Below are 13,693 nucleotides of genomic sequence, written 5' to 3'. Positions count from 1 at the left end.
TCTATGAATGGCCACTTAGGAGGGTTGGTGTGGGCAAATGGTTCAGAAGTGAATATTTATTCAGTTCTTATTTAATATGATGGGAATCATCCTTTGAAATATGAACTGATATATGTTGCTTTGTGATGAGAGTAAATAAAATGGCTATAATGAATATAATATAAAAGTCCAATGGTGGTTGTCTTTTCTATTTCTTAAAAATATTGCCCTGTTATAGTTTCATGCAGAGTACTATTATTCCCTAAATTTGTTTTTGCGTAACCATTTAGTTTCTTTTTTTTTTTTTTATAAACTTCCATAAGTTATTTTTCTTTTTCCTTAAAACTGAAAAATACTAAAGTATCTTGGAGTTGGGGGGGGGGCACTGATACTTTATCTACAAAAACATCTGTAAAGTATTTTGGAGAAGTTGTTAACTCTTTTAGACCCTTTCATTGTTTTCTATTTTTCTTTGCACAATAGCTCAGTCCAGTTGGATGGAGAGCATATGTGCACAGCAATTTTTAAGCCACAATTCTACTTTGGAATTAGTTCAGAACTTTAACTAGGCCATTTTAAGACATGACATTTATTTGACCCGAAGCATTCTTTTTAATTCTGGATGCATGTGGGGGTCATTGTCCTGCTGGAAGTCCAACTTCCAACCGTGTTTTAAGTATTTTATTTAAAGAGAAAATACTATTAAGGAAATTACATGTTCAACCCAAAATTTCCGAGCATCATTCTTTCCTCAGTGATCCCCTGAGGCTGCAGAGCAGTTCCAGGGGAAAAAATGGAAGGTCATGCATTGGAAGATTTGCTGCTCTATCATTCCCATTTTCAGATAATGACTTGAACATCTCTATGAGATGTTCATTGTTTCGGATGCTTTTTAAGAATCTCCAAATCTTAACCCCTGACAGGTGTGCTGTCCCTTTTTGTCCTCAAGGCTCTGTTTCTTCCCTTTTTGTTTTCTTTTTCTTACATACAGATTACCTCATTAGAACTTAAGATTCCAAAGGCTGATTGGGTCAAATATATTTTATTTTAGGGTGTTAGACTAGTGTTTGTTTATACCATCAACATTAAAATAAAAAAAGTAAATCTTTAGAGGAGACTGATGAAGCATTTTAAACCCAAGAACATTTGATCAATACTAAGCATGGTAGTGGTAGCATCATCATGAGAAGCTATTAAGATGTATGTTTTACGAGATAAGAAGTGTAGAATTAGCTACAAATTGTAAAAGTTAACAGATTAAAAAACTAAATGTCTGAAATTTGGTTTAAAGACTTTGTTAGAGCATCACAATGATGCTGATTCTGGAATTGTCCAAAACTCAGGTCTATTTACATACTGGTCAGATTTAAAAGTTGTATATGTACCAAGAATATAACCAATTTGCATGCATTTGACCATTTTAAAGAAGAAGAACGGCCACGGATCTGACCAGAGTCATCCCAAAAACACAAAAATGTTATTTTATGTTTTATTTAGACCATCTGTGAACAGATACCACTTCCATTTTATTTTTGAAAGAATCCACCGGATGTGGGGCTATCTCACTGCCGCAATAAAAAAAATCTAAATGGCTGAAATTTGGTTTAAATACTTTGTTAAAGCATCACAATGATGCTGATTCTGGAATTGTCCAAACCTCAGATCTATTTACATACTAGTCAGATTTAAAAGTTGTATATGTACTAAGAAAATAACCAATTTGCATGCATTTGACCGTTTTAAAGAGGAACGGCCACAGGTCTAATCGAGATCACCCCAGAAAAACAAAATATATATTTTTTTTGTTTCAAAATTTAGACCATCTGCGAACAGAAACCACTTCCGTTTTATTTTGAAAGAATCCACCGGATGTGGAACTATCTAACTGCCGCGTCAGTGACACCGTCTGGAGCTCCCTCCCGTTTACTGAAGCCTCGGCGGTCCAGCAGCGGAGCAACATGACAGCCGAGCAGCTCCAGCAGCAGGAGGACCAGCGGCAGGTGAGGCGGACTCAGGCCGGTCAGGGAGCGTCTCTCCCCGACTTTTTCGGCTCGCCGTGAGCATGTTACCCCTCCGACCTCCTCCTGGCCCCCGCCACATCGACTGTCACCCGCCTGTAACAAGATGTACTTCAACCGGAGAGGCAAGAAGATCCACAGCGAGGGAGGTGAGGAAAATAAACTAAATATCTAATTTTTGATGGTTGTCCAATCAGGGCTGCAGAAACCTGTCCTCATAATGAGCTTATCTCTTTAAACCAGGCCTGGTTCTCCTTGGCATCCAGCGGCCTGTCCCGTCTGGACTCGGCTGGCATTGCTATGTGCCTGGCATAATAACTCCGTACTGCGGCATGCATATAGAGTCACATGTAGTATCCTAAAAAGAAAAACAAGCTTATTTCGTTTTTTAGGCTCCGGATGTGAATTCAAGGACAACTGAGGCTGCAGGTGGCAGATTCATTGCATAACCCTGTGTTTTTGTATTCATCAGTATTTATTTATGCACATACTATAAAACTTTGGGTTACAAATATCTCCAGTGAAGCTGTTTATTTCATCTTCTGCAATAACTGATCCATGGCATAATTAAGTTGTTGCATAATTCGATGCATCTGCTTACAGTGTGTGTAACCCGCGTGTTTCTTTTAATTTATGTTACTTGTATAGGGGATAATAGTAAAATATCTGCAAACTGTCTAAGCCAGAAGTCCAGCAGGGGCAGAGCTAGATGGGGGGCCAGGGGTGGCCATGGCCAACCTTAGCCAATCATTGGCCACCCCTACTATTTTTTCCCCCTCTATTACAGATGGTGGCAGCAGTAATACTTTCAAGGAGAATATTCAAAACATTTACATTTTTCATTTATTGACAATGACTTGACAACAAAAACAATGTGCTTAATTCTGCTCATCAATATACTAACATTAAAGATGACAAGTACAGAATTAATGTTTTTTTCAGAACTAAACTTTGTGTTTTATGGGGTAAAGAAAAGTCATCAGTGAAAACATAGAAAAATAACTACTTTAAAAAAAAACTATTAATCCATTTTTGTAGATATTAGTGCCTGTAAATGTCAATTTTATGCAGGATGATTATTGATAAAAGTAGGTAAGTAATGTCAATGGAAAAGATGTTCGCCCCAGAACTCAAACCTGAAAAGATTTTATCTAATATACATTTAATCTAGACGGGTATTAAATTTGTGCGTCTAATTAATACCGTCGGCTCGGTAACCGCACCGGAGCCAGTGTGAGCAAGGGGTAATGGTCTTGATCCCCAGTATTTGACTGAGCTTCTCCAAATCCATGCCCCGGCCAGAACACTGAGATCCTCTAATCAGTTGCTACTGGCGATGCCTAAAACCAGACTTAAAACCAAAAGTGATTGTGCCTTTATGGCAGTGTCACTGAGACTCTGGAATAACTTGCCTTGGCATATTGGATCGACAGGCTCCTTTGAGGTTTTTAAATCCTCTCTAAAAGCACACTTCTTCTCCCTGGGTTACATAAAGTCTAAGTGGACATTTGGCAAAATTTTATTTTAAATTTTATTTTTAAATATTTATTTAAATTGAAACATTTATCTTGTAATATTTTATTTATATTCAGTTTTTCCTTTTTTGCAGTGTGTTTATGTATTTTAGCCTTTTTGTTTTTATCTTATGCTCTGCAACTGTGATTCCTGTACAGCACTTTGGTCAACCCCGTTTTTTTTTTTTATGTGCTTTATAAATAAAGTTTTAGTTGAGTTGAGCATGCGCTACAACTGTCACATTTCCTTAGACCTCTCTTTACTCAGAGACATCCATCCATCCATCCATCCATTTTCTGACATGCTTAATCCCAATTGGGGTCGCGAGGGATGCTGGTGCCTATCTCCAGCTGTCTACGGGCGAGAGGCGGGGTCCACCCTGGACAGATCGCCAGTCCATCGAAGGGCAACACAGAGACAAACAGGACTAACGACCTTTCACACACACTCACACCGGAAGCCATTTAACCTAACCGTCATGTTTTTGGACTGTGGGAGGAAGCTGGAGTACTCAGAGAGAACTCACACCTGCTCAGGGAGAACATGCAAACACCATGCAGAAAGACATTGGGTCGGGAATCAAGCCTGAAACCTTCTTGCTGCAAGGCAGCACTGCTACCCACTGCGCCACTGTGCAGCCCACCCAGAGACATCAAATTATAAAATCAAATGAGTTGTTGCTCAGTGGTCCAGCTGGCATTCAACGTTTATTCACAATTTAATCAACGCAATGGTTGATAAATGTAAAGTTTCAACATTAAACTTGTAAAACTAACACTTTATGCTTTATAATAGCTATTCCTGTTTTATTCAACACATTTACACACACGACACATTACCAAAGTTTAACATGAGAAATTGTGTCATATTTAAAATATAAAATGCTACATATGTTTATTTAAGCTGAAATTTCGGCAGAGATTTATAATTAGTTTGTTAAACTTTCTGCAACATTTTATTAACTATTGTTGTCTTAAAAATGTATTTATTGTTGAAATTCCAACTGACAGTCTTTCTATCATATCTTAACCATATTTCGATGTTGAAGGTCAGTCAGGTCAGAGTTTTTTTGTTCATTAAATTTCAAATTGGGTTCTTAAAATCTACTTGAATAACTATCTGAAATATATTAGCACATGTGCATTAAACATATACAAGTGCAAATGAATCAAATTATAAATATAGAAATATTATATTTAATCAGATGCAATATTATATTTTACAGAAGACAACTGAGAGCTAGTAGAAGCCTTTTAAAAGCTTTTACAGACTATGATTGATCGGTGCTCCAACTGTTGCCTAACTGTTATAGGTTTGATTCCTGCTTCCTTTACTGAACCTTAAGCCGCCATATGGTCAGTGTATTTTTTGTATGAATGTGTGCAGATACTGAGTTGGACATATTGTTTTAAATATAAATGCAATGAACCAACAAACCCATTATTATGTTTTTTCTCCCTATAAATTATTATCAGAATATTAGCCGTAATAGAATTTAGGATAATACTATTGAGAGCCAGAAGGTCATAAGCAAACCAAGTCTGATGCATTTAGGTGAAAAAAAGGGTCAGGATGGACTGGGATATTTATTTCATGTTTATACACTTTGTTTATACACATTAAGAATCCCATCAATTCAATGTTATTACAAAAGTCTGAAACTTTATGTGAATATTTTCACAATTTAATACTAGAAGTAGTGATGGCCTAGTGGTTAGATTAGTGCGCTTGTGCTCCAAGTACCCGGTTCAATCCCCACAGTCGGCACTCTGGGTCGCTGCACAATGGCAGCCCAGTGCTCCCCAAGGGGATGGGTTAAATGGAGAGGTACATTTCTTCAGTTTGAGATCAATAAAGTTCAATTATTATTATTATACTATTGTCACTTCAGTTTGAGCCAAGGTGGCTGACATCTGCATTGAAACACGGTTAGAGTTGGCTGGTGTGGATGAACTGTACGTGTTTAATAACATAATAGATTTCCTTAAAGAAGCTATTTTGTCATCTAGTTGAACAGAATGACCCCTCATCTACCATCTTGTTCTTTCAGGGAGTTAACTGGGTAATGTAAAGAAAAAAGCTAACGGACTCTTGCACAGTTTGATGCAGTTTCACTTTTAGTTTTAAAGGGTTAAAAAAGTGTACTTCTAGAAACTGAGAACTTTAGTTAAAATAATATTTTTGAGCGAGATATGTGTGACATTTCTAGTGCTCTGGGAGCGCCCTGCTGATCTGAGGGTCCAACAGCTCCTTAATTCACTCATGCCTTTATCAGGTTTAAGTGAGCAGTTCAAGGTCCTACTGGAAACTGGAAATGCATCTTTTTTTTTCATTTTATTGTTATACCTTTTCTTTTGATAAAAGCTGGAGATAACTTGTGGGTACTCGGTTATGAGGCTGCAGTAAAGGAAGTAATGTGGCAAACAGACACATAAATGGATCAATCTACAAAAAAAAAAGTTTTGTCCCATTTGTGTGTTTTAAATAGCTCATGTTATTCGTGTTTTTCTATGTGTGGCAGCATTGTTCCAGAAATGAAAAAGCAGGGCAGATTGTGAGCACATCATATGGTCCAATAGGAATGAAGGCCAAACTTTCCTTAAAATAAATACATTTTTATAAACTTTTAATTGTCCCATGGCCCATCTGAATCAGACTACTTTATAACCTGAGTTTTTATTAATAAAATTAGGAAAGCTAACATTTGAAAAAGAGGCTAGTTCATAAGGCAGGAAGTAAAGTAAATATAAAAGCCCTAATCCAGAGCTGATGCTTTTACACCTTAATCAAAGTATTGTGTCTTCAAGTATTTGTTCAATATTAAATGTAATCAAAATCTTCTTTTAAAGTAATTTTGTGCATACTAGAGCTGCAACTAACCATTCCTTTCAAATCGATTAATTTTTGAAATATTTTTTTAGATTAATTGATTAATAATCGAATAGCAAAAGGTTCCTTAAAGATGTTTTTACGAAATTAAACAGGTGAGACTAAACTTTTCCAATTGAGGAGTTCTGGATAGAGCATATTGACAGATGAAAATGAATTTTTTTTTTATCTTAAATGCAAAATGTTTACATATTTTTTTTGCAATTTTGATATAATTACTGCTCTAAGTGGGTTGGTCTGTCAGCTAAAGGCATATTTCAGAGTCTCTATACTCCAGTTAACGATTAATCAGTTAATAAATTAGTTGACAATTATTTCAATAATCGATTAATCATGATTAATAATTGTTTTAGCCCTAGTGTATACATTCCCAGGGATTACCTACTCCACGGCCATACAGCGCCTTAGTATTAGTTACATTCAGTCATGTGATAACCACATTCATTCAGTGTATTTTATAAGGAGTTTATAAGATGACCTGAAGTAGTGGCTAATTTTAATTCCCAGTAAAATTGATGTACCATTTTTATTCTTTACAAATAAAACTTGAAGTTTACATTTTCATTAATTAATAAGTGAACTTTATTTGTATATTTTTACAGACAGGGGTGACAAAGTGCTTCACAAGATAATGCAAACTAAAGCAGGTAAAAACTCAACTTCACTCTGAGGTGCATCTGGAAGTCTGGTACCGGATAAAAAAATTATTTTGGTCTGTCTATTCTGACATTTGAATCAGATTTATTTAAAAAAAAACATCTGGATGTATGTTTACAACCATCATCCTGCTGGATGTGAACCCCCATTCCAGCATCACATCTCCTGCTTCTTCTCTGCAGGACTGACCTAAATCTACCGACCAGCTGAACACAATTGTTTGCACTTTATAAAATATTTTGGCACTGTAACATTTCCACAACATAAAGAGTTTCATTGTTCAGGAGGGGCTCATTGGTTTTATATATCACACACAGCTTTCTATATTTAACAAGAGCTAAAAGCATATATTATTTTCCCTCCTCTTGAAATCTAAACTCTGTGTTTGTCTTTGTTTGGATGTGTCACATAAAATTCTAGTTAAATAAATAAAAAAATCTTAAACCTTTAGGTCAATAATGCATCATGTAAAAAAAAAAGTTAAAGAATGCTTTTGCACAGCACTGCAGCAAAGTATCCTCATGCTGTCATTAGATGATACCCTTTGGAGCCTGACCTGTTGGTACTTTGCTCCAATTAGAAAGCTACTACAGATGATGACATCCAATTCTACCTGTCTGTCTCATTCACTCCCACTTTTACAAACAGATTTAAATGGCGCCTAACAAGAAACAGTTGATGAAATTGTTTCTGCTCTTTTAAACCCCTAAAGGTTAAAAAAAAAAAAAACCCAGCCAAAGAGATTTCATTATTACAGGAAGGGCCCCCGTCTCGTACTACTGGCACCTTGTGTAATTTATGGCAAGTTGTGCAAATCATCCAACTGTCAAGAGCACATCTGTTTTGAAAAGATAAAGGCTGGTTGTCATGGCAGCCTTGAATCCTGAGGAACCCATTTGGGAGATATGGGTGAAAACCAGAGGCTGCATGTAGAAACGAGGTATTTCAAAGAGAAAACCACATGGGGGCGCTCGTGCATAAGCTAGAAGACTTTTCTCTGAGCATCTCTGCTCTGCAGGACAACCTTCCACTTGCAAAGCTCAGGTCACTGTTAGGTTAAAGTGGAACATTTTTCTGTGTGTGAAGCCCAGTCCGTGTATAATGACTTGCTCTCCTGTGTGTTATTTCCTTCTGCTGCGACCTCTTATGGTGCCCACAGAGCAGTTAGTGTTGACCGCCATTAGGCAGGAGGCTTCTGAACTGCAGGACCCAGGCCAGGGCGCCAGCGCTACCATGCGTGCTCGCCTCGCAGACAGGTTCGACAAAAGTGAGTTTGTTAAAGTCAGGCTTGATGATGAGAAACTCAAGTTGCATGTGCAGCTAGAGGCAGGTGTTTTCCCCCAACCCCAGGCCCTAAAGAGCAACAAACAACTTTTCTTTGTTTAGATCTGCAGCTGGAAAATGAAGCAACATTGCTGTTGCTCCTTAGGGCCTGGAGTGGTGAATGCTGTACAGGACCTCACCTTCTCACTGCATGTGCTTGTAGCCAGTAGAAAGCACCTATTTGTTATAATGGATAACTTAAAAGAAAAAAAAAATAGTTATCAGTACATGCATGGTGTAGAATTCAGCACATGCATGCATGTATGGACATGCCATGCATGAAGACAAAAAGTACAAGGACGTTGCTGCCTGCATGTAGGGCAGTGAGCTGGGTGCAGAGAAGCGCAGGGGAGTAGATGCATGATGGGTTACCCTATATCCTCTGGGATTCAAACATGTGCACTTACCCGTCCGTCTCTGAAAATGGATCTGTACATTTTTGTAATTTTATAACAACAATCTTAACTTATTTTAAAGATTAGGCCCTGATCTATAAAGTAAATTACAAATATACCCTAATCATTCAGGTATAACATATTTGTGTAGGAATTTGTTGCACGGTTTTCAATGTTTTTTTTTAAAGGTAAAAATACAAAAAGTGTGCATTTGCATCTGCCTCTTGAGTCTTACAATATAGCCAGAAATAAAATCCAGTTATATAAATTATCATCAGAAATAATCTAACCAGTTAACAGAGCGGATTTGTGTTGAACTAAATCTCAGTGTCACACAGGGGCAGGGCCAGTAGAGCATGAAGCACAGAAGCAGCCAAAAGTCTATTATGAGAACTCTGGAGGAGCTGCAGAGTTTCATTAAAAAGGTGAGAGGAATGTTTATGGGATTATTTAACATTAACGTGACAAAAGGACGGTTTAGAATACATTAACTGTATCTGAAGGCCAGCATAATCATAGGTGGAAAATCTGGTGGGGATTCTGACCCAAATTCCCCATGATATGCTCCCCCAAATAGGTAATTAGAGAAACCTATATTAAAACAATCTAATGTGGAAATCTAAGGATGCATTTTTGTTAGTATTTTGACAAAATATCTTATTCATTGTCCTCCATAAATGGTAAAAGGGGAAATTTAGTCCTCATATGTGATATTCAGGCAGTTAAATGGAGCCTGCTTCAGGTAACAGACAGTATTCGAGGCACAAGTGATAAAGAGAGAATGAAAGAAATTAGGATTGATTGTAACTGATAAATTTAAATAAATACTATTAGTTTTCCAGTCTTGTGCAGGTCTGACGTTACACAAAGAGGAAAGCTAGCATTAGACCTTACTTGTAATATACTCTGGCCATGGTAAAAGATGTCATAGGGATGATTATCCTGAACAGGGATTAGAAAACTGGTCAGAGTTAATTAGGAGAGATTCTGTTAAAGTTCTCTATTTTACAAAACTACATTTTCCAAAACAAAAGTTCATTCTTTACATGAGCTTTCAGTACTAAGAATAACTGCTCTTCAAAATATTTCTTAAGGGGAAATTAATACAAATGCATGTAATAATAAAATTTTTATTTAAAAAAATGAAAACCATAAATCCTTCACAAGACGTTTATATGTTGCTTTGTGTTGGTCTGTCTCATAAAATGATAAGACAATCAATCCCCTGAAGTGTGTGGTATAATAGTACAAAATGCTGTTAAAATCAAGGTTTATGAATACTTTTGCGAGGTTGTGTAGCTCCAGATGCAGAATATGTTAGAAGCGGCTCATGTGGGTGGTGCGTGTCGCACCTGTAGGATTACCAGGTTATGGATTAACAGCAGGTGAAGTTGCAGAGCAGACACAGAAAGGATTATCATGCTCGTTCACTTCGTCCCTAAGAGGCTTTCTTCCTTTTGCTTCCTACTTCGTCACGGTGGCAAATAGACCCACCGGGGGCCGATAGCAACGATGTTAGCAAGGAGCTGGAAATAGAACTCAAGGGGGGCCGGGGGCCGCAATGGGACGTAAGGGTTGCCCAGGCAGACGGAGCTCTGTAGGTAATGTGTTCCTGTTCAGAGCTTTACAGAGGCATACGCAGGGCTATCCTGTTTAATACAGCAGTGGTGCACCATGGCAATTATATTAGAAAAGTTAAGGACAAACGGTGTAAAATGTCCAGATAGAATGTTCCAAACTAAAAATAAATGGAGTATGTGGATTATGTGTTCGCTGTTGTTGACTTTAGTGAGGTTTGCAGCTGTCATTTGATTACAAACAGCCCTGCTATTGACAATTATACCCCCATGCTGTAAAATGCATATATGCATAATTAGGTTGTGGAAGCTGATTTTGATAACGGCTAATAAAATCAGCTTTCTGAAGTGTAGCATGAATGGTGTCAGAGCTTCAATATCTGCGGATGGTAGCAGCAGTCCAACATTGCTGTCATTATGATTAACAGCTAATGCCTTCCGGTTCATTTCTTCTCTGGGCTGCACTGTTGGATTAGGTGTTTAAGGGTCTGTAAAGGCACATATTTTCACCATGGGATGGGAGACCGTTTGGTTGGGAGATGTAGCGCCAAGGTGGGGCCCTGGCTTGAAAATACTTTGCCATACTGGAAAATGTAGATGAATTATGCAGCCTCTGTCTATGTATTATTCAGTGATCCAGGTCACTCTGTAACTCTGAAATTTTGACAGCAGCCCAGACCAAGAGGGAAATCCATTTTTTGCTAAAATGCTTGAATTAAATGTCTGAATTTCTGGATTATATTGATCTCTCATGAGGGCAATACAATAGAAAGATTATATTTTAAGAGTTTTTTAAGGTAAATGGACATGAGAAAAATATTAAGCTTCTATAAAAAAGCTGAGCATCTCTATTAAGAGTTTACTTTTTGAATAAACTAAATGGGTAGCTGGCAGGATGTAGCTTCCAGGGTATAAGATCAGAGTGTTGATTGGGGATCAGGCTAGTCTTTCCTGCTCCGGCTGCAGGTTATCTGTCCTGAGGTACCTAACTTGGCTGCCTTGGCTGTAATTGACCTGGGCTGTGCTTTGTTGGGGTTTGCTGCTGACTCATCAGCGGCGCATCAGTACAGAGTTACAGAGGCATCTGCGGCCTCCGCTCCACCTGAGATGAGAAGCTAGAGCATTGATCTCTACAGAAATTAAATTATTGCTAAACTGGGCGTTGCAAGATGAGCCATTATTGATCTTTTATGGAAAGCTGGAATTCTGTCAAAATGAAAAGAAAAAGGGTAGGGTGCTTAAAATTTCCATTTTCCTGGAAGACAATTTGGAAGTTTAATCACACTAATATGATGAACTCTTCTCTTCCTGTTTTTTTTTTTCTTACTAAATCTCTCACCAGGTAAAATCCAGTGTCGAGATACAGAAAAAAAGACAGACAGGTTGATAATTATCAGTTTCCTTATAGAGACTTTGACCCTTGCTCTTTGCTTCATACAGACTCTGATATGTGCACATGTGGGAGAAAAAACTATTCCCACCTTTAGTGTATATATATTTTTTCAACAGCCAGTTATTGTACTTGAAGCCTTTTTGTGATTTCGAGTTCCATTTTTTTTTAATCAAAATAATTCATATATTACTTCCTGTTAATCCATGTCTTCCTGTTTCCCTGGGGGATGAATATGATGTGAACTTTTGTGTTTGAAGTGGCTAGATAACATACAATTTAAGTAAGAACTGTAAGAAAATATATACTTACCTCAAATTGATCGTCTACAACAATAATTAAAATCTTAAAGTCATTTAGCTGTAGCATAAAGGGGCATATTGGGCTCATTAGTTCTTAATAAAAAGCCCATCAGGCAGTAATTTTGGAGGGTGCTGTAACGCTGTAGATTAAAGTTTTTCGCTGTTAAATTGTATTATATTGGGATTTAAAGATATAAACCAATGACTAACACATGAGGTGCTCTGAACTTAAACATTTAATTGTAGCTTTGGCTGTAAGGTTAAGGTCGATTAGCCCAGTTAGAAGGTGAACCTCTGCTCCAATCTTCAATCTGTTGCTCCTTTTACATTACTGCTGTGCAAGCTACATGACTTATGCCAACCTCAGTACAAGACATGCCATACAGTGCATCCTGTCCACTGTAGAGGGCCACGTTTTGACTCCTTACAGGGCACTTTAGCACACATTTTGGCTTCCAAGGGGGCACTTTAGCACACGCTTTGGTTGCCAAAAGGGGCAGTTCAGCATAGGTCCATTCATCTATTTTCTGACACGCTTTATCCCAAGCGAAGTCGTGAGGGGTGCTGGTGCCTATCTCCAGGTGTCTACAGGTGAGAGGTGGGTTACACCCTGGACAGGTTGCTAGTCCATCGCAGGGCTTCAGCATACGTAAAGAGGGCAACTTATGATTTATTTTGGCTGCCAAGAGGATTAGCACACATTGTGGCTGCTGAGAGGCCAGTTTTGCACACTTTTTGGCTTCCCAGGGGGGCACTTTAGCACGCGCTTTGGTTCCCAGGAGGACAACTTAGCATGCATTGTAGCTGCCAAGATGACACTTTAATCACATGTTTTGGCTACCAGTGCAGCTTAGCAGTTGTTTGGCTCTTGAGAGGCAAGTTTAACACAGATTTTGGCTCCCGAGAGGGCGCTTTAGCATTTGTTTTAGTTCAGAAGGGGGCACTTTAGCACGCGGTTTGGCTACCAAAAGGAAAGTTTAACATGCATTTGGCTCCTGGGAAGGCATTTTAGCATGCCTTTATAAACAATTGGGGTTCTGAAACTGCAAAAATCAAATGTTGCTTGAGTTTGGTCGCGAACCAGTTTTGCTGGTATGCTTCTGCACCATCGGTCTGGAATTTCTAGGGACGCAGAGCAGTTTACCGCCAAAGCGCTAGGGGGAGCCTATTCGAGAACTTCGGCGGATTGTACTTCCGTACCTCCTCGATTAACTTTTTGTTGTGTATGTCCATTGTAGTTGACGACCACACAGACAGCCGGAAAGGCATACCAAGGACCAATCACAGCTGCTTTTTGTCTCCGCACTTCCGCTTGAGGTTTTCTACTGTCCGACGCGGAGTCAGGATTTTTTTGAGGTGTGCAGAGACAGATTTGACGGTTGCAGAGGCCAGTGTTGTGCCTGAACGCGTTCATTGAACGAAAGTTCATGAACTCGTTCATATTTTGGGCGAACGTGAACTGAACGTACTGCATTATTGCCTGGTGAACGTTATTGTGAACTCGTTCATTCTGGTGTCTGTGAACGGCACGCTCTCTCAGTTCAGCTCCGTTCAATCGGTTGCCAGATTTCTATAGAGCCCTCCAGTCGAAACCCCTCTAATTCACACCGTAAACAGGCCTTAATATGTAGCGGGAAAAACACCCAAT

At 38.5% G+C, this 13,693-nt stretch overlaps 1 protein-coding gene across 5 annotated transcripts in view; it reads left to right on the top strand.

Annotated features, from left to right (window-relative positions):
* The first annotated feature begins 1,895 nt into the window (after positions 1–1,895).
* The window catches only part of LOC107102549 (phospholipid-transporting ATPase IB-like), a 44,358-nt gene continuing 32,560 nt past the window's right edge, over positions 1,896–13,693 (top strand). For 3 of the 5 annotated variants that reach the window (XM_015401914.1, XM_015401915.1, XM_015401913.1), the window contains exons 1-2: positions 1,896–2,146; positions 8,218–8,325. In XM_015401914.1, the coding sequence (XP_015257400.1) occupies positions 2,104–2,146; positions 8,218–8,325 (151 nt within the window). In that variant the 5' untranslated portion in view covers positions 1,896–2,103. The remainder of the gene's footprint in view (positions 2,147–8,217; positions 8,326–13,693) is intronic. The other 2 variants (XM_015401918.1, XM_015401917.1) reach the window with 1 other exon arrangement.

Source organism: Cyprinodon variegatus, unplaced genomic scaffold (genome assembly GCF_000732505.1).
Source record: "Cyprinodon variegatus isolate N-32 unplaced genomic scaffold, C_variegatus-1.0 Scaffold1273, whole genome shotgun sequence".
NCBI classification, from domain to species: Eukaryota; Metazoa; Chordata; class Actinopteri; order Cyprinodontiformes; family Cyprinodontidae; genus Cyprinodon; species Cyprinodon variegatus.
The sequence above is the reverse complement of the archived record's forward strand: the minus strand, read 5'-3'. Positions and strand labels throughout refer to the sequence as shown.